The sequence below is a fragment of the Mytilus californianus genome, unplaced genomic scaffold (assembly GCF_021869535.1).
Source record: "Mytilus californianus isolate M0D057914Y unplaced genomic scaffold, xbMytCali1.0.p SCAF_7, whole genome shotgun sequence".
In the NCBI taxonomy this organism is placed as follows: domain Eukaryota; kingdom Metazoa; phylum Mollusca; class Bivalvia; order Mytilida; family Mytilidae; genus Mytilus; species Mytilus californianus.
In genome coordinates this window covers 77,423,831-77,446,805 of record NW_026262723.1, presented here as the reverse complement: position 1 = coordinate 77,446,805, position 22,975 = coordinate 77,423,831, and the positions used below count along the sequence as shown (strand labels likewise).

Genomic DNA, 22,975 nt, shown 5'->3' with positions numbered 1-22,975 from the left:
TCGATTACATTTTGCAATGTAATCACATGTAATCAGTAATCAAACATTTTCTGATTACAAGTAATCGTAATGTCATCAATTACAATGCAAAAAACAGGTTAAATCATGATTACTGTTAGTTTACATTCAAATGATTACTTGCTGATTACAAATTTCATATATAAAAATTGTTTTTTTTATATACAAGCATAAATAAAATTCCTCAAACTAATGTTCACTATGATTAATCATGGTTCAATATGATTGATCCTTTTAATAATTTCAGTTTCAGTATACTCATGCTTTAGGGTATGTAGGGTGTAAATGTGTGTGTTTTTTTCCAGTTTACTACATGAATATTTTATTGTTCCCTTAGGTTGCAGAAAATTCTAGGACTGTTAAGGTTAAGTGCAAATTTTGCTCTTTATGATGACTTTGATGTTCAACTTAAATTGATAATGGAAGTTAGAACCAACTGTTTTTTTCACAATTTTTATAACAAAATTCCATAATTTTTTATCATGTGTTTTCTTAATAAGTTTGTATACAAATATAAATTTTACAATCATGTATATAAGAAAAAATAAACTGCATACACATTTATTGATTATTCCAATCAAAACAATTCATTTTAATTACCCAAGCTCACCTATTGTTTGTTATTAAATTTGAAGTAGTGATTAACACCTGTAAAAACACATTTAAGTCTCAATTATATCCACACAGACAAAAATGCTACTTGATCATTAAATAATCACTATTCTTTTTCTTAATTGAAAATATATTTTGGGCGAAAAATTAAAATCAAAGCATCGTGGATGTTGTGATCCAGCCAATTTTGTAGCTAGTCTGACATTTTTTCTGACCATTCTTTCAATATTTCTTTCATTTCCATAATCGCAATGTAAAATTTGTATTATATTGTCCAAAGATGGAGAATTTTGCAATATTGATGCAAATTATTTTGGAATTTCAATTGAAGACACTATCAGATTGTTTTTACATCTTCTTTTTTTAGAAACATTTTCAATTCAATGATTTTGACAAGAATGTAAATATATTTATGTACGACAGGCGTATGAGTTCAGGTAGCGGGCTAATTGTAATAACAATAGAGTAAGAAGTTCCGTTAGTATTTAAAGTCGTGCGTGCACGAGAAAAGTTATCGACAAGGGTGGAGACCATCTAACGAGTAGTGTGTACGTGTATTTGTGTATAGGAAGATTAATCTTCAGTATAACAGTTCATGCCTTATATATGTAGAGTTCATATTTTAATTATGCGCTTTTCTTTTGTAGATTGTATGTTAATTGAATGAACTGATGCCATTGTATATTATTTGAATGAACTGATGCCATTTATGGTGAAAACTATTTGAGGACATTTGTCTTGTGTTTTATGTGTTTAATAAATTGTGAAGATGGTCACCGCACCTGACAGTCTCTATAATGGTGTTTGTCTTTATTAATACAGAAATAATTTCACTGCAAATATTTGAGACATACGTATTATTTTTCGTGGTTGGTATTAGGGTGTCGTCAGAAAATAAGGAGCCTAGAGTACATAAATAATTTATTTTCGGTTGAACAGAGTGAATTGAGAAAATAAAGGGAAATCTTTAAACGTGTAGCATATCTTTTATATGCCGTTTAAATAATAATTGGCTTAATGATTTCTAGAAAGCGGCATTGAAAATGTCTTTTCTCAACAACAACAAAAATAAATAACTATTTTTGTTTTATCTAAATTAGAGTTCATTCTTCATTAAGAAAAAAATACATTTCCTGTATTCAAATATACATGTACAAATACCTAATGCTGAGATAATTCCATTAACTGTTAAATAGCAATACAATGGGAAATATACAAATTAATTTAATTGCAGAACATGTTCAGGTAAAAATTATACAATTGTGTTTATAGTTTCAACCAAATAACTGATAATTGTAACTTAAAAAGACCTTAATTATTAACTTATGTCAGATGACACTAATTTTACAAATGAAATAAAATCTGGTTGCATTATACATATTTTATATTTACTATTTTTCTCAGTGGTATAAAAGTAATAAAAATCAGTTTAAATACGTTTGTAATGAAAAGTTGTGATGTGTTTCAACTTATTATCAGTTCATATCAACATGGAAGTAATAGTATACTTTCATGATATCAAAGAGGTTCAGAGGTCAATATTGGAGTATACAATGCACGTAATAAACAACTAAATAATATTTCTGATTGGGAAACATCGAGTGCATACAAGAACATTGTTTTCATATAAAGAAACACTGTTGTCAATTATTTAGTTGTTTATCACGTGCATTGTATACTCCAATATTGACCTCTGAACCTCATTGATATCATGAAAGTATACTATTACTTCCATGTTGATATGAACTAATAATAAGTTGAATGTAGTCTTTTCTTTGAAAAAAAACCACATCTCATTAATCAGTCAGCTTTCACACAAAATTAACAGAATAATCTTATGTAGTTATGATCAAAATAGATAATAGTTACACTATTTAGGTCAAGTTTTTGTGTATTCAGTTAGATGTGTAATGAATCGAACACACACAATCTTGACCTCAATACCAGTATGATTACCAACTGTCATGATATATTAAGTGTAGTCAATTATAATGGAGTTGATTCCAATTAAAACTTACACATTTACACCTTACGCACTGTAAACAGCGTCAACATAGGAAATTTTAAAGATCTACTTCAAAGAATTCAAATTGGCCTAAAATTTAAGTTTTACAAAATCACGTGATTATTTGTTGCGCAAAAATATAAATTTGGTATGTGCAAAGTCTTATCACTATTATGGATATTTACAGACATTATGGCACACATTTAATTGTTCTTAAAAATGACAAATTGTGTAGTTTTATACATATTTCTGATTGGGAAACATCGAGTGCATACAGGAACATTGTTTTCGTATAAAGAAACACTGTTGTCAATTATTTAGTTGTTTATCACGTGCATTGTATACTCCAATATTGACCTCTGAACCTCATTGATACCATGACAGTATACTATTACTTCCATGTTGATATGAACTAATAATAAGTTGAAACACATCACAACTTTTCATTACAAACGTATTTAAACTGATTTTTATTACTTTTATACCACTGAGAAAAAGACCACATCGTATTTATATGATAGGTCATAGTCTTTGCACTTGCTGTCTTCGTGCGTTTGTAAAAACTGATTGTATTAGATCCCAGATTTTTCACAAAGAACTTTTTCGAAGCAATATAATTGAAGGCCCTAAAGAACAGCAGTAAAAAAAAGTATAACAAAGATACCAAACTCAAAGGAAAATTCAAAAAGGGGAAGTAAAAAAAGAAAAAAAGAAAACGCTATCAATCAACGGAACAAGTGAAAAACAACTTTCATATTTCTGACTTGCCAGTTGGTACAGGCATTTTCCGTAGAAAATGGTGGGTTAAACCTGGTTTTGTAGCTAGCGAAACCTCCAATTTGTATGACAGTTTGGCACTAAGTATGATTTCATTAATAGTCATACTGAATATTTACGGAATAACCCAAAAAATCAGATATAATCAGATAGTAATACAATCACCGCGAGGTTCTTGGGACACGCACATGGGGCGGGATTAAACTAGTGTATAATACAAAAAGATAAACATGACAAATTTGAAGATAAGAGAAATACGACTAGATTTAAGATATTTATTGTTAGAAAATTATCGACGAAAAGAATATTTAATATAAGATGTTAAAACATCGTCCTCTCCTGAATAATATAGTACAATAATATATTCACGCCACCACTACAGCAACTAAACCCAATAGTTATATTTATGCATGAATTAACAAATTAAGATAAACTTTCCAAGTAAGCAAAAATAGTAATTCTTGTAGTTTTCCTATTTCCTGATAAGACTTAAACAATACATGCATCTTAAAAAATATTCTGATATTTAATAATAGAATAAGATTAGGTGATGTAATTGAATAAATTTAATAGTAGATCTAAAGGTAAACCTTCATTTTTTTTGTAAACAATTTATATGTTACAATGAATTTGTAAAATCGGTAGCTGTTTGAGTGATTTAGTAAAACCCTGAAATATTTAGAAATTTTATTAAATCACTGCAAATATTGCTATTGATTTTGTAAACAAGATATATAAACAATATACAAATACCCTCAGACATGTAGTGTTTCTTATACAGAAAAAAAGGTTTGAACTAGTATTTTTTTGCCAGATACCAGACGTAAAACATTTGTAAAGTGATTGCTAATAAAGTGCATATGTTTAGATACAAAAATTACAAGTTACTTTTGTTACTTTTGTTACAAACCATCGTTACTGGATGTCGCTTTTTTTTCTCACTTTCCCACACATCTCCCCATTACAACATGAAATGCATTAAACAAAACTAACATTTTAACTTAGTTTATTTTATGATCTATTGGGGATAAAAGTGGATAAAGTATAGAGAAATTGTTTGAAATATTGACAGTATTTCATAGTGTTCACGGCTGTCATTCGATATATCGAGAAAAATGACAGTGAAAGAATAAGTATGGTGATTAGATCGTGAACGATCTGGTATAGGATCGTCAAGGAAATCTTATCGAGAAGACACACTCAACGTCAGTAAATAATCTAGTTTAATGAATTATAATGACAAATATTAGAACAATAAAAATGTCTGTCAAAATAGTTCAACATTATGATCAGTTTTCGGGGAAAATGAAGTTTTAAAACTATACTGTTTTTACAAAACTACAAAAGGCAGATTGCTCCTCGAAATTTTATAGAAATAAACATGTAACTAACATGATTGTTTTCAAATTTTTAATGCATTAACGACTTTTCTCTTAAAATATCGTTCAATATTACTGTTTAAAATAGTTCTTAAAGTAATTATGTTTTAGTTAATCAGAAACCGAATTTTGATGATCGTGAAAAGGATCGTGAAAGGTCTGTTGCCGCTTATTTGTCATTGCAAAAATCCACGAAAACGATCAAATCTTTCTTTAACCACATTATAATTTATATTTGAAATTAGTAACAAAAGTAACAAAAGATTGGATTTGCATGACTTTTTCCGCTTATCTTTTGTTTTGAACAGGGCTATGATGGTTCAATGCTTTTGGGACAATATTTTATTTAAGTCTCACCTCTTCATTTTATAAAACATACAAAAAGTTAATAAAACATAATCATTAAACATACAAGAGCCACTCTAAAAAGAGTTATGAGAGACTATCTAAAAAGGTAAACATGGCGGTCATGTAAGTTTTTTTTCTAATGAATTTGCTTTATTGTAACAAATAGACTAGCACAACATGTATGAACAAAGGTATACATAATGGCATATTCACAGCAAGGAAGTTTTAAATCAAAAACAACAATTGAATATATAATGTTATTACACTTCATGTCAAAATGCCAGATTTTGATTGGTTAATACGAGGGAGACAATTTACTCTATCCTATGGTAAATACTCTATTACCCTTCACGGAGACGATTGATCAAATGTGAGCTTTACTAAATACGGATGGTTGCTATGTACAAGACGTCATAGTTTATTACTTTGAATTTGAAATTTAATAGACAGTAATGACAGAACATTCAGTATAATAAATTAAATAACACATATCTGAGAGGGTGATAGAGCAGATTGTTACCCCTCGAAAAGACATTGTCAACCTTGGCTTCGCCTCAGTTGACAATGTTTTCTCGGGGTAACAATCTGCTCTATCACCCTCTCAGCTATGTGTTATTTATATAGTGTAACATTAAGTTAAATATAAATAATCATCTAATAACAATGGAATCTTATTTCATTCTTGGAATATCTATGTGCGGTGTTTAAATAAAATTGATAAAACAAAAATCGACATTTATTTATTAGTCTGTAATGGGGATCCAGGGACCCCAGTATTTGTTGTAATCCTCTTCAGAGAGTTTTTTTAAATGAAATGATTAAATGTTCATGATTTCCTTTAAATATTTATTTAAAGCATTTAAATTTGTCAAAACTTCTTTGCAGAAAAAACATTATATGGATGATTCTATATTGGAACCAGCAAAGCTTAGTACTTCTAGTATATTTTGTAAACGAAATGTGTATTTTTTCCCAGTTAAATTGCTTTTAAATTTAACATTTTTAAAACACCAAAAAATAATCTTGACATAAAAGATCTCGCTTGACCTTATCCAGTTTATTATCCCATATAAATGTATACATTTTATTTGTCAAATTACGTAACATATTCTCATCTTGACTAGATAGAAACAGATGATTTTATTAAGATATGACCAAAGTTTTCAAAATGGTAATTTTTCCAAAGGGGGTTAGATACTATTTTGACCATTTTTCCAAAGTGTTGTCTTTATTATTTAACACTGACCTATAATTTAAATAAATCATTCTATCTAGATCAACTGAAAAAGTAATTCCAAGAAGCTTAAATGTGCTGAAGCCCCATTTCAATCCCCACTTAATACAAATTTGATCTTGGCTATGTTTTTTGCTACCTATCCAAATAACATTTGTTTTTTCTATATTAATCCTAAGTCCCGAGATTCCAGCATAAAATCGGAGAACAGTAAGAGATGCATCGAGTGATTCTGGCGAGCCATCTTATATCAATGATGTTTCATCCGCATATTGAGAAAGTATAAATTCTGTATCATCTATAGAAATACCCCTTGTCTCCCTACTACCTCTTACTAAAATGCCTAATATTTCTGCACATTGCAAGAAAATATAAGGGGATAAAGGATCCCCCCTGTCTACAGCCTCTTTCTACAGTGAAGAATTCTGACAGAAAACAGTTTTGTGTCACTGCAGCTGTCATATTACTTTAAAAAAGTTTTAACCCAGGATATACCTAAATCTCCAAAATTAAAATATCTTCATGTATCATAAATAAAGGACCAAGATATGGAATCAAATGCCTTCTCAAAATCAATCAACAACTGGAATATTATTTTCTTCAGTAAAATGCAGAATGTCATATATCAATCGACAATTTTGCCCTAGATATCTACCTGGAATAAAACCAGTTTGATCAGAACTTATTAATTTTGACAAAACAGATTTTATTTTCTCTGCTATACAGCTTGATGCCAATTTATATGTAGAATTAAGAAGAGTAATAGGTCTCATATTTTTAAGAAATTGTTTTGGTTTACCTTCTTTTGGAATAAATTTAATCACTCCCTGCTTCTAGGTGACTATAAATTGACCCTTCCCATATCCAAAATTTATAGATTTAAGAACAAATTTACCACTATCAATCCAAAGAAATTAAAAAAATTCTGCGGTGTAACCATCAGAGCCTGGACTCTTGTTATTTTTCATTCTCTTTAATGCTGCAGATAATTCAGAGAAACTAATATTTCTCTCCAATAACTGCTTTTCATCCTCGCTCAGCATCGGTATATCATCATAAAAATGTCCTGCGTTAAATCAACACTTTTCAAAAATCTTGTTTTTTATAAAATTTCTCATAAAACACTTTTGTCTGACTTAATATTTATTTTTGTTCTTCCACTACAACCCTATTTTCTAATGTAAGTTTCTGTATAGTCTTATTAATATAATTTCTAGTCTCTAGATTTAAAAAAAAAGTTAGTAGGTGTTTCCCCTTCTTCAATCCACTGACTTCTTGATCTGATATTTTGTACCTGAACCTTCTTTTGTCTATACATTTTTAGTTCTGCATTTTTCTGGTCTATCTCTTCCAGATTTTCTTCTGTTTTTGCATTTTCTTCTAATTGTTTTAATTTTAAAATAATCTCGGTTTCTTTTTACACTCTCCCTTTTTTTATAAGATTTATATGAAAAAGCGGTCATGTAAGTTAGTTGGAGAGGACCCAGAATGGCTAGATAGACTAGATAGTTAACAGATATATCATGTCGAGGAGTGGTATTTGTGAAAAATTCTGGGGAGTGTCGAGAGATGGTAAAATGTCATGAGCCAACAGGCGAAGGAAATACCTTCTCAAGACTGGTATTTTTCTCAAATTTACCTCATGAGCATGCTTTATCTGTTTATTTAAATCAAATATCAATAGAAATGGTTAAGATACACATTCGATTTAGTTACATTACTAGATATCACGACGGTAACAAACACAGTTGCATTTTATAAAACGCACAAATGATCAAGCGTCTCCCTGGAGGGTAAAAAATGTATCTACATTTCGGTTTATACCACGACAGAGAGTGTAAAAAAGGCATACCCTTGGGCATATACCCCGCGGCGGTGAACTATAAACGATATTTATTAGATAAAAGAAAATACATGAAAAATACACTGGCTCTCAACCAATCAAAATCCAGTTTACTTGTATAAGGTGTAATAATGTAAGAAATCTTCTGATTATCGTCTTCGAGGAAACGGTATTCGAACTGAATAATTTCCTACTACCTGATTGGAAGATAATACTGACTCTTTAATAGTTGAGTCCGTTGATAAACTGGTCACCTGTTGTGTTCGCTTATTGTTAGACAGCTTTTAAACAGAAAAGCGGACCAGGTTAGTCTGTTGATTGGTTAGGACTAATAATATTGTTTTACACGGGGATCTTTAGTGGAGGATTTGGGCTGGGTTGGAAGTTGTCTAGCTATCCCTACCTAAAAAGCAAAAATTGAAGAAAAACAGATGACGAATAAATCCGAAGGGGATAAAAGGAGAAAAAACGACTCTCAGACGATAAAAGCAATTATAATACATGCATGTTGACATATCTTAAGCGATGCTTACTTTCTATGAATGATTTAAATAAGACGTGAATTATTCATTTTTAATTAAGACAGCAACCCAATTAAACGACACACAAAATAATTTACTTCTAAAGTTCAACCTACGGTCTTGTACAATGGACATGTTATTACAATATTTTAACTTTTTAATCCTCCAAAGTATAGCTATAATACAAAGAATAGTTGTCAATACATGTAAAACATACATTAAAGGGGCGTTAGCTACGAAGTTGACAAATAATCAAAATAAGATTTTTTTTTTTAAACATTTATAAAAGCAGAATTGTGAAATAATATTTCATTATAAGCAGCTAGTTTTGGTTCAATTTTGTCAAAATAAGCTGATGATGTATTTTGGCTTGCAATTCAAAAATTCAACTCATTTGAATCCGTATTCATGCAAACTTCAATTCAACCCTTAACTGGCATGGACTACGTATGGGCTAAGCATGTTTAGTTATTAAAAATAGTAGAAGGTCAACATTGGAAAGTGAAACAAGGCAGCCACCGTGATGGTCTCTTTCGTTGACTTATTCTGCCTACAAAAAAATCATTCAAATACAGGTAAAACGATGATTTACATATTTCTTTTAATCTATGACATGAAATAAAACATACTTAAAAAAATTGTCATTGTACGATTGAACGCGCTTGCCTGTGTATTTGTATTCATATTTATGTTTAAATCAGGTCATATGACCTACGCAATTCTTCGAAAATTGGTTAATTATATGGCGTCTATTCTTAAGTACACACGAAACGTTGATGTATATTATAACAGTTATGCATTGTAAATTGTTTCTTTAGGAATTTTTGTAATTTGGATGGACGTTTTAGTCTGTCATAAATACAAAATGATATTTTGTGTCGAAGCGGTGAACATGAATTTAATAAAAAAAAAAGATGAATGCAGATATAACTTAAACAATGATTGGAGTCTTAAATTTGTTGAGATTTATTGACTATTTATACTATGCATATCATATGAGAGAAGAGAAAAAAAATATACATCTAAAAGACGAACATGCTATTGGTATTGGAAATGATGATTAGATGTTTTCCAAAAATTATAGCTAATCTAGTTATTGTCTTAAGAATGATTCACTGTTATATCAAACATGAAATCCTAAGCAATATCAAAAAGATAACCATAACCTTGGACAAAATGCCGCCAAATAAAATAACATATTCAGGTAAATAAAAATAATTTTGTAGTTCGGTATACATGGAGTACGGAAATATTTTTTACAAAATAAATAATTTGTTGTTCATAGTACGAGAACAGAAGTGAAAGTGGTCATATTTGGGCCTTGTCTAACATACTCCTCTACCTAGCTTAGTGTTTAGTATTTTTAGATCTCAACCATTGCCGTTTTAATCAGTTTTGAATGTTCCTGGCCAGCGTATATACATATACATCCTCCACCCCCAAAAAATGAAAAAAATGGTAAATCTCAAAGTTATATAAGTCTTTTATGTTTAACCTAATTAACTTGAATTTATATACAAATAGTTAAAATGTAATGTGAAACCATTCACCAATTTCACCAGCTATGTGACGGCTTGCTTCTTGGGAAATGTATTACTTGTCACGGGGTTGTTGTCGGAATGACGTATAGTACACATCTCATTTTCGTATATTCATGGTGCTTTCACAATTAAATTTTTTTAAAGTTTTCCAGACATGAGGAGCACAAGTTATATGATTTAGGGGTTCAAGGAAAGGATAATACAATAAAATGCTATAACATTCAATAAAACAATCCTACTTAATTTACATAAAATGAAAAATCCGATTAAACAGATTTCATATGAAACTAATTATAAAAGTTTATTTGGTTATACATTTTTAACATGATTGCTTAATTTGTCGATACCAGCGTTAAAACTATACACATCCAATGGTATCAATTAGCCTACGAGATCGTCGAGATCATCTTCTTTAAATCCTTCCTTAACAGCTTCTTGTATTGCTGGCAAATTATCAGGAGGAGGCATTACAGCTTCCACTTCTCGTTGAATTCTGGAAATTCTCTCGTCTATAGCTTCTTCATATTTCTGATGCTGCTCTTTGATTTTTTTCTTTATAGCACGTTGTGCGGATTCGCATTGGTCATGTAGTTTTTGTCTCCCAGACAGTATTTTCTGCTTATCTATTTCAGGGTCTAGTCCTATCAAATCTGACAGTTGTGTTATCTGTTCCATTAGATTTTCTCTCGATATTTCAACGTATGCCCCGGCCATTGTACTGACAACATAGCTTACTCGGCTGGCATGCAGCGTCTGTTCATACATGTTTGCGCGAAAAGCATTTGACATCATTTCTCCTTCTCCTTTCAGTTTTCGGCTTACAGTAGCAGTTTGAACAAACTTCTTCAGAGACGTGTTCATGCAGCATTTGATAATATTGGATATTTCTTCGAAAAAGACAACAAGTTTTCCCCACTGCGCTTTTACTTGTGCCAAAGCTCTAATTCCCTGCTGTAAAGTCGTGCGAACCGTGTCAAAGTCGATTTCTTCGAGCTTTAGTTTTTTCATGGTCTTCAAGGCATCACAGAGTCTTTCGTTTGCTTCCTCTAGTTGCTTGTCAGCTGCATCCTGCCTCTCTTTTGTGTCTCGAAGGGTTTCTTTTGCTAACTCGGTCTTAAATCTTGCGGTTTCCATAGCTGATTTAACGATGTTTGGATTTTCACTTTGAACAGGCATTTTTTCAAGGCATGGAGACTTTTCATCAAGCGGATTTCTTCCCAATTTTTTATTTGCTTTTGCAACAAGTGACATACTTTCCGTTCTTATCTCTAGAACCTTGTTTTGGAGGTCTACCACTGTTCTGTCGCTATAAAGGGCACAAGAGATCTTTTGTGCTTCGCTGCAAATTTCCTTAGCTTTTTTGCAAAGTTCAGAAATCCGGACTCCAAGTTTACCGGCATCCTTTTCTGCCGACACGTTTGCCTGATGCCTTGACAGGGAAGCTTGCAATGTTCCAATGTTATCTTTAATTGCATTCAGGTCAGGTTTGTGTCCAGGGGTACCAATTATAAGTTCAAGGCTTTGTATATTTGTATCTATCATTGCTACTGTTGTGAGAACGTTATGCTCAGCTACTTTAACATTATAACCCTTGGTTGTTCCAAGAATTGCTTTTGGTTGTTCAGGAGTGCCTCTTATCCAATCATGTGCAATATGAAAGGATCCTGTTCCAAGACCCCTGACAATGTCTGAAGGCAGTCCTATTATTGACTTTACAGAGTTAACCATGCCCTCTGCAAAAGACAATCCCAATAGTTGTCCGCTTCCCGGCATATCTTTGATTGTATGTGTATATTCATCCTGAGCCTTGTTCACCTGTTTTTCCATATTTTCATATCTTTTCTTTCTTTCCTTTTGGGCCTCTGCTGCACGTGTTTTCTCAAGCTCAGCTACTTCTATCTGTGTTGCCGTATTCTTTGCCTTTCGATCGTGCACGCTTTTTGTATTTGTTGAGGCTTCTAGAAGTTCTTCGGTAAGATGCATGACGAAAAGAAATTTGTCCTCAATGTTCTGAGCCAACTGCAAACTATCATCGGCAATTTGTTCAACACTTTTTAAAGAAAATGGGAGCATTTCTTCCACTTCTCTAGGTGAACCGGCCATGAGTAGTCTTACAGAATCCTTTATATGACTATCAACGTTTCCTGACATCAGCCGTATTTGGTCCATACTGGTGTGTGCTTCGTTAAATGCATTCCATCCACTGTTAGTCACCTGTACTAAGCAAGCTCTGAAAGAATCAGGATATTTGATATAGTCAAACCCGTTAGTTGGCATCTGTTCTGTCAAGGTAAAATCTGTCTTTGTTGAGATTAGTAAAAGTTCTCCAAGTATGGCTATGGCTGATGGTGCTGGGGTGAGAAACCTATCCCAATTGGCAAACGGTGCCATCATCAGTAAACAGTCGTCTTTTTTATCTTTTCCTTTAGATATACTTTTTATTGCCTTTTCAGTCTTCTCTATCGCTCCGGCAGAAGCCATTTTTCTGTAAATATAAATATTTACAATATTTGCAACAATGCCTTTTTTATCAAATAAAATATCGGTTTCTTCAATGTTCTTAAACGATTTCAATGATATACGGCTGCTATATTCTGTTATATTAATCGGAAAAATATTTCAAAACTGACATTGTCCTTTTCGTTGAAACTGCACGTTGTGATAGAAGATGTTCTAGTTCTATCACATCTAATATAAAAATAAAAAAAAAGAAGAAAACTTTCGATTTTGATTGAAGACATTCAAGAGCGACATATAAATATTTTCATTGTGAATACCTCATTGGGTGGTTAGGTTCAATAAATGGCAAGCAGACTGTCAACAGGGACAAGCACCACAAATATGGACAAACTTTAAAATAAACATATTTTATCTTAAAATTATATGGTGTAGTTACTTTTTATCACACAAAATTGGGTTTTCCATGCATAATCTATACAAAATCTGATTATGCATGGAAAAACCAATTTTGCACAACCTGTTGCGTGAAAAAAAGTCCGGTGACCCATACTTTTTATTATATTTTTGAAAAAAAGCATGATATAATCTACATTTTGACAAATTATTAAAAAAAAAAAAACTCTATGGATTTTAATTTAGACCCCCATCTACCTTAATGTCAAAAACATTTTTTGTTATTTGATTTTTCTGAACTATTTGAGGACTATGGGTTACGGTCAGTAATATTGTCACTAAACCGTACGAATAATATAAAATCCACTTTGATTTCCAAAGCATTTTATTTATCATATTCTTAGACTGTTTTTGAATCTTTGCATTTAATTCCAAAACATAAAATTGTACCTGTAAATCAAAACCAGTTTTTTTGATTTAATAGATTTCTGTCTGTTATATAGCCTTAGCTATTGCTCTCTTGTGTCTTAAAATTGCCAACTATCATTATTCATGCAGACGGTCGCAGCTCGACGATAAAGTATACGTTAATTTTGACCCCTTTATCTAGCAATAATCTGTTATGACTACTGGTATTTAACTGGTGATATTATTTCCCATCTCTAGATGGCAGAACTAGTACAGTGAGTATTCTTTTTTGTAATACTTATATATGGCAGCGGCAATAATTGAAATAAGGCAATAAGCTTAAATCCCAGACAATAAGTTGACGCCTAGGCATTAAGTTATTACCGGAAATTTTCAGGCATTAAACTTAAATCTTAGGAAATAACCTAACGCCTAGGCATTAAGTTATTACCTGAAATTTTCAGATATTACGCTTATTTCCTGAAATCTGATGAAGATCATTCAACCTATTGCCGAACATCATTTCAGACAATAAATGAACTATTGATTTTTTTGTTTTATCTTCCGAATACATGTACATTCGGTGAAATGTTCATGATGTATAGTAATTTCCCGACTTATATTCAAAAATTCATATTAATATACATTCATTTGAGTGATCTTCAAATTTTAGTATTTTCCCGTATTCAAATCAGAATAAACTCGTATTTCTTTGTGGTTTTAAAAAAAATGTTTTAAACAAGTGATTGTAGAAAATACGAGTTTAAAAATTATATCTGAAAATTATTTGAAGAAAATTCAGACTTCACTGGTAGAGTTGATTTGAGCTGGTCAGAGGGAGACAATTGTAGATATGATTTTTTGCTTTATTTTATTGGATATATAAATTTTCTTGTTAAACATTTTGTTAAATACTCATAGGCCATCTTGTCTTTTTCACTTCGTAATCTGGATTATAAGCATACAGGTGACAACATGTCTACTGAGGACAAGTATTTAAAAATATATTCCAACAAGGGTAAGGGGACCAACACAGTAATGCATCCGTGTGATGACTTTAGTGTAATTGAACTGATCGTTATGAACACAAGTGTCATAATCACAAAATTTTAACTAGTTTTAAAATATATTTTTTTGTCGGGATTATCAATAGTTTTTAATTACTCTCAATTACATGTTTAACCTTATTATTTATTTACACTCTCTTTCAGAATGTATTGTGCTACGTATGTGACCAGGATACCTCGGAGCTCATATGTGTAGTAAATGATACAAACACAGTCTTGTTATATGTGGAACTATTGTTAGTAAAGAGGAGTACGGTTCGAAGGTGTTATGTCCAAATTATACGATTTATACCAATAGAGCACATATGGACCGTCAACTGAAGCAAGCAAACGCAATGATAGCCAGAATAAAAAAAGATTGGTGACTCCAGAACTGTTGATCATAACTGTGGTAGTACCAATACATATGTTTGATCAACGGAAGGATGACAATAGTAATTTACTAGGTAGATTAATTGAGGTAAAACATTTGATCAATAATTTGACTGCATCATTTGATATGTTAAAGGGAAAAAAAAACAGAAAATAACGGTAGAAGAACGAATGATGTTTATGTAAATAATGAATGCGGGACAATGGCACAAAGACAGCACAAAATCAATCAACGAATACTCATAGTTACCTGAAAATAGACACCAATAATTACTTATTCCAACTCGCACAAATATTATTTTAACAATCAGATATATAAATGAAAATATTCAAATTGCCTTAATAAAACTTTCAATCGTTTATTTTTCAGGTCAACGAAAAGGGCAATGATTTTGTAGGTAGAAGATTTGTTGAACCAAGACAGGTTCTAGGCATATTTGGATCATATGAAATGAGCATCTGTTGATAGAATTAAATTTTAGAAGAGGAAATAAACCGTAAAACTACTTTAAGTGTTTGCGTTTCAGCAACAGAGCAGTCATTTTTCGGCGCTCAAGAATTTTTTATATTTGAATCCAAATGATTGAATTTCAGGTGCAAATGCAAGAAAACTTAATATATTTCATAACCCGTCCTAACTGCAAGGGCAACTATATTGGACAGACTGGAACAGTATTTTGGAAAGGGTTAGGATTCATAATGCAGCAATCCGACAACCGGATTACTGAAATATCCCGTTAATTTAAATTTCATTTTTTCTATTTCCAAGTGTCAAGTTCCATCAGATTAAACCATTGTGGTGACGTCAGCCTATTCATTTACCGTGGATTCTTTTTCTAGAATCAACGCTTCCTAAATCTGCCGCTGAAATTGACTCACCAAATTATATTCAATTGTTTCCTTTGTGTGCCTAATTTCATTAAGTTTGAATTGGCTAATTTACTGATTTCTGTTCACTAATGGAATTAATTTAAAAACTTACCTTTAATTTTTGTAATTTGTATATGCCTTCACTGGGAATCGAACCCTTCCTTGAAATCTGTTATGTGTGACTGACATCAACACACCGACGAAACCTCTCGGCTACCAATGGGTTACACTATAGATGTTTATTATATATATTTAAATGAACATCTGATATACATCGGTTCATCGGACACACAGGGCTTGTACCTTTATATAGACACAATAGGCAGTCGTATAGTATGAGTTGGTAGCCGCGAGGTTAGCATGGTTAAAATCAATGAGTTAATGATCGGGATTTGTCGGTTTAGGTTCGAATCCCTGTATTCTCTCTGTTGTTCCAATTCTTAAGTTATCCTGTTTTTTTTCTAATTTTGCAAGTTATAGTGGATATTTTTGTAATAATAGCGAGTTTTACCGGGTTTTTTTTTATTATTATTGGCTATTTCACATGTTTGAAACAAAAATGATTACATTCTATTTGTCAATTTTTGTTTTATAAATATAGTATGATTTCATCTGTTTTACTACATAATTTTACAAAGGTTTGTTCGCAAATTCCTATGCGAGAAAATCGTGATGTGCCTAGAGTGCTAGAAAAATTTCGATAACATACTTATTATATATACTTTATATATGCTTTTTGGTCGGGTTGTTGTCTCCTGGACACGTTACCCATTTCCATTTACAATTTTATTAGAAATAATTTCGAATATGTCTTATTTTGTATAAACAGATAATATTCATATGCCTGGTAATATAAAGATCTTTAAAGGTAGAAGTGTTATATTTGTATTTGTTAACCAATTAATTGTGATCTGAGATTTATCAATGCATCGTTGGACACGATAACATGGTTATTTAAACTCACTTACAATACCTTCTAATTAAGAAAAGGCTTTAATTTTGAAAAGAAATTAACACAATAGTTTAAGTTATAGATACAATGGATAAGCGTAGATTCATGAAAAACAAACCATTCGCCCTCCGGGCTCATGGTTTCTTTTTCAAGAATCCACGCTTATCCATTGTATCTATATAACTGAGTATAGAAAGAAACTAGAGAACAAATTTATGAAAATATATGGTACAAAAATAAATGCAAAGTAAACTTTCAGAGGATTCTTGGTCAACAACAACGTTACCTCACAGTAACAAACCCCAACACAATAACACGTGTTTCATACTGTTGAATTGTTAAGGGTGCATTATTATGACCGAAGATTGGTAAAAGCGCAAATTAATATTAGTAATTTAGAAAATGTTTTTTTCAGTTACTTAATTTATACACTGTTTCAGAACTTTTCGTATGTACATATTCATAATTCAGTCTGACAATGTTAGAACTGTAAATTTGCGGTAGCAAATTTTGTTCTTCACTCAGCAGGATTTGAACATTTTGATAAATCTGCATGCACTGTGTCAAACTTACGTTAGTCGAGTAATACTTTTCCTCATCGGCTTTAAAAATATAAACACAGAACATCAGTGATCAAGAAGTCAAAACATTACATCGTGGAAAATACATGACAAAGACGGAAAAATAAAAATATCAGAACGCAATAACAAACAAGAAACTCAACACCTTTAATAATTTTAAATGAGTAGCAGAAATGAAGTCAGTTGTCATCAACGGGAAAATCGTCAATACTGATACAAACAATTATTCAAAACAAATATTAGTTAAGTTAAAAAACGTTAAACTTAAAAAGCTTTTATAGTGTCTTTTTTAGCTTATAATTAGCACTATATTTTAAATTTAGATTAAAAGCATAGATTTCTAAACTGGTTTCACGATGTTTATGCACTGTCCTTACTTTTGATTGGTACTCTACTAAAATATAATAGTTGACTACGCCCAAGGGAAGGTGGTACCTTAACTAATAATAATAATTATAATAATTTCATGGTTCAGCTAGCAAGCAAGCTAATCAAAGATACTACCTTTACCTATACACTCAAGCCATTGTGCTGTAACTACCCTTTATTGAAAAAAGTTAAAGAATGGAGTATGAAGTTGTAGTTATTAAAATTTCTCTTTTAATTTACTGTGACTTGACTATGGGTGTTGCTGTTTACCTTTACCTTTTGTAAATTGTAAAATTGACAATACAATTGAAACATTTGAATTGACCAGTTAGTATTGTTAGAGTTAATTCTACCTTGATGCTACCTGTACTGTTTTTATTCACCTAACCCAACCTTACAGCATGCTTTTTTCCTGAAGTTTTTCTTCACCTAGGGTTATTCTATTATAAAATTGAAAGGGAAGAAAATATTATTGGTTTTCATTGTTTTAAATCTCCAACATAGATGATTAATCTAATTTTTACCCAAAAATCTTAATCAGTAAAAGATTTTCTTAACTGCATGTTAATATCTATGAACATTAAAACAGTTTTTTCATAATAAATGAATCTTTAGATTTTGAATAAAGTTAGCCCACGGACTAGTTGAGATTTCCAATAAAATGACATACGTACGTAACTCGACGTAAGGACCTAATGGGACTAGTTATTGCCAACCATTGAATTTGATTAAATACGTTGCTCAAGTTCAAACAAAGTATTCCAAGACTTTCAAAATTACACACTGGAATTTTCGTCCATATAAAAATAATTTTATCATGACAAAAAATGATAGAAATCTAGCATTTTTATTTATCACGTGGTTTTCTAGATTCCCGCCTTTATTTTCACTGACATAAGATCACGTATTAACACACGTATTCCATACCTATCATACGTACGTTTTGAATGGTTTTAAATATGACAATTATTTTTCAATATACTTTGCAGGTGATTCTATTTTTTTTCTGTCTTTCTTTATAGTTTATCTTATTTTTATTATATTTGTTGTGGGGAAAATATTTAGAAGGATATTTTTCTGACAATTTCAGAAATATCGAAACTAAAAGTATGTCAGAATCTGTCTCTCTATAAAAGTTGAAAATTGAGATAAAACAATCACTTCCGTTTAATTTATAATCAAAAGTATTTTTCATTTATTATAAACTGTATTGATAAAAAAAAATCCCTATATATGTTTTTTTTTTTAGAACTAAGGTGTGTTCGATTATGGATTGTTCTGTTCTGCTTTGTTTATCGGGAATGCTATCGGAGTCAAAATACAAAAGACATTTCCAGGCAATGCTTCATGTATTCCTTGAAGTAAATTAACTTATAGTATGTTCATTTCATTGAGAAAACAATTAAAAGGGGGGCCACCGAATTCATTGTACTGAATAAATCATTAACGGAAATATGTAAGGTAAGTAACATTGAACAACATAATATACTAGTAATAAGATATCATTACCAGATGCTGATTTATGATTTTGAAAGGGGGAGTGGTATAGGCAACGTTAGAAGTGGAACAAAAAATAGAAGTATTTATAGGATGTAGGGCCATTTATATCCGGTTCGTTGCATATGTATTTTACATATACATATTTAGGACGAGAAGATGAATATGAACCAGACTTTGTATTATACCGCAGGAAGACATGGCATCCTACCCGGACACATAATTTTGACCCCGGACCGACCAATCTTTGCTCTAACTTCTAAATATTGCGTGCTTGGCAGATAGGCAGCAAATCTTCGATTTGAAACGACCGAGGATCGAGCCCAAGACTTCTCGCACTCGAGCAGTGGTGTAGCTTTGATTGACACAATGAGGCAACCGCCTCACCAAATTTTTGACCATTAAAAAAAGAGATAAAGAGAATTATATACCATTTAGGTCATAGTATAAAGTATACTGAGTGACGACTGTTCAAAACGTTGACTGCTTTACTCTTTACTCACTTATTCCTCATTACGAAAGTCTTGAAAAATTTCTTTCATAAAATGAACACGGTAGATGCAAATATCTTTTTTTAAGTAAAAAGACAAAGTTTACCTCGCAAAAAACTGATTCAAACAAGAGGTCATAACTGTGAAACTGATATGATGCTTGTTTTGTTTTTGAAAACGAACTTGTTACTTTTGGTGGACACAGTTTTCAACAGACACTTGGCATTACAACAATTTATAAAGTACTCTTCTACCTATGAATATATCAGGAATACTTCATAGTTCACCCAGTTATTATCATCCATACAATTTGACAAAATATAAACGTATAAAGTATAAAGACGTAGTGGATCCTAAACTTAATATCCCCAAATCTGTACAAAAGCATTATAGAGGAGGCCATACATATAATTCTGTCAATTATTTTGGTTTTGATCAGGACCTGAATAATGAGAATTTAACCTTTAACCAGCAGTTTCATTGAAATACGTTGATTTAATGCGCACTAGAAATGTTATTTCAGGATGATATTGCACATATCTGGATTTCTCATAGACAGGATCATTTTGCAAGTGTGTGACCTATCAAGAGTATGATCACATACACCTATTTTCCGATTCGTATTTTCAATTAACCGTCCATTCCCTATTGGCATTGACGTCTTTTAACCAAGCGAGGCTTTACTGCCAAGATTCAGATCATTTGCCTCGCCAGAAATAAAATTCAAGCTACGCTACTGTCGATTGATTGATGATAATTGGTTCATTAACGTCCAGTGGCAAATATTTCATGCATAATTAACGTGCAGAGAGCTTGGCATTATCTCTACAAGATGCATCTGATTACACGCCCCCTCTCTGACCGGACTGGACTGCGTACTTGTACATCCCGCACAATCAAACGGACTCCCCACTTTTGCCATGGTTAAACTGCCGATCGGAAAAAGACCAATCGTGGCCATATTTCTATTCCCCAGATCACCTTTGAGGGGTTTATTACTGTCGAGGCGATTGGCGACAAAAGAGACAAATATGAATATTGAAGATACATATACATGTACGTGTATTACCTAAACCATTTGCAACAGGAATGTGTAGCCTTAAGACACCGTGCCCCACATGATCATATTTCCATGTTCAGTGTACCACTTAACCCGGGTCAAATTCTAATTTGGTATAATTTTAAACGTTTTATATTTTGAACAGAACGGAAGAACGGATGGATGCACAGACCAGTAAATATAATATTCCTTTGCTATCATAAGTTGATCTTAAAACTAAAACTTCAAGCAAATATTCCGTTCATGTCCGTTTTTCATACGTATTTGTATAAATGAAACGCCAAACATTTTAGAAAAACAAGTTAAGAGCAAGGACGTTAAATTACGCATATATACGTTTGTACGGACTCTTCTGATAATCCATGCATCATTATAATTAAAGACAAGATACAAAAAAAAAATGATTCAGTAAAGTGTATCATATTTTTTCTTGAAGATGCGTCCTCATAAATTCCATTTTATAAAATTCAACGGAAAGGTGACAAAGTATTATCAGAAAGATACATCAGTGATCTGAATTTTACCTTTGGCAAAAGTATCTTGAAATAAAATATAGAAGTATGCAAAAAAACAAAGAAGAAGAAAGTCGGGTACACCTTTTACTTTCCGGCGTGTTTGAAACTCTGGTTTTATCTTATTACTTTTAAATCAAAAATGAGAATATGATCTCGCTTCAGATTCCATTATTTTTAAACTTAGTGATGAATGTATGGGTCAATTGAAATGACGAAGTAATGATCGGTGCATTTGATTACCTTGGTAACTGAACTAAATATTCCCTTTTAATGTTGTTGTCTAAGAAATCATCCCAAATTTATTAACAAAATATGTAAAGAATTAAAATAGTAGTTTGTGATAATTTTTAAACAGCATCTATTCCAACAAGTATGAAATTAATGCAGTCTATGCTCCCCTCCGTCGTCCTTCACTGCAATAGGTCGAGATACGGTGAGAAAGGTTGGTTATGTCGAGTAATGTCATTTTATTGGAAATCTCTATTATAAGGTATTGCATAATTTATATCATTTATATTTAGTATATGAGATTCCCCCGACAAGGAAATTTCCATTTACTTTGAAACAATCTACGGTAGTGGTAGTGGTTTATGTTGCTTAGTCTTTAGTTTTTTATGCTGTGTTTGTGTATGTTGTTTGTCTTTTCGTCGTTTTTCGTATTTTGCCATGGCATTGTCAGTTTGTTTTCGACTTATGAGTATTAATATCGCTTTGGTATCTTTTGTGTCTATTGATAGATCATCTCCCTTCGACACCCGTTCGTTATACGCGCCGAAACGGTTTGCGTCTCTCATTGTTAAATTTATGCTAGTATATTTATCATTGACATTTCTTCCCTGTTCTTAAACCATTATTTGTGAAGGTTGTAATGTGTTACATTGTATATATTTAATGTTATCTTAATTTCATAGGCTTACTTTTCTCTGGGAAAATTATCCACATACCTTTTCAATTTGATTAATGGTTTTATATGTATACTTGTTAGAAACAAGTGCGTGTGCTCAATTTTCAGAATTGTCAAATTAAGGGCATTAAAATATGATAAAAAAGACATGAAATTATTTAGTTTTAAAAATTGTCTTCTACCTGAAGGCGTCTATTATCTTTTTATAAGGATACAACTTGTTACTGTTATGTCTGACCTCTTATCTTATCTCTGAACAGTACTCAACCTAGATTTGATATAGTCATACGTTATTATGCATAAATAAAAGAAGATGTAGTATATACCTCACGATCAAGCAATTCAACAACACAATTAGAAGTTTAGATGTCATATAAGCAACAATGGACAGTTTTTTTTACAATATTTCAAGCTGTTAATCAATCGCTCCGGGTCTAATGAAGTTGTGAATATATTATAAAGAGACGGTGAATTTATCGATACACTGATCACACATTTTTTTTACCATACGACATTCTCCATTAAAACAAAGAATCAAACTGCATTAAGACATAGTATCATACTTAGTATCCCAATTCCTCAAATTTATCTCAGGAATAATAATAGGTACCATATACCGTATTGGACTGGAAGAGCCGGCCGATGATTATATCGTATACTGACGCCATATATATTAATAGAGAATATTTTTGTAAGATGGTTTATTAATTCCTAAATATCTAAAGATAATACAGAAAATACGTATGTACTTTCAAGTG

General features: G+C 31.6%; 1 protein-coding gene across 1 annotated transcript in view; it reads right to left on the bottom strand.

The window, feature by feature from the left end:
• Window positions 1–4,618: 4,618 nt before the first annotated feature.
• The window catches only part of LOC127709031 (uncharacterized), a 30,324-nt gene continuing 11,967 nt past the window's right edge, over window positions 4,619–22,975 (bottom strand). The window contains exon 3 of the mRNA XM_052214317.1: window positions 4,619–12,763. Coding sequence (XP_052070277.1) covers window positions 10,660–12,759 — 2,100 coding nt within the window. The 5' untranslated portion in view covers window positions 12,760–12,763 and the 3' untranslated portion in view covers window positions 4,619–10,659. The remainder of the gene's footprint in view (window positions 12,764–22,975) is intronic.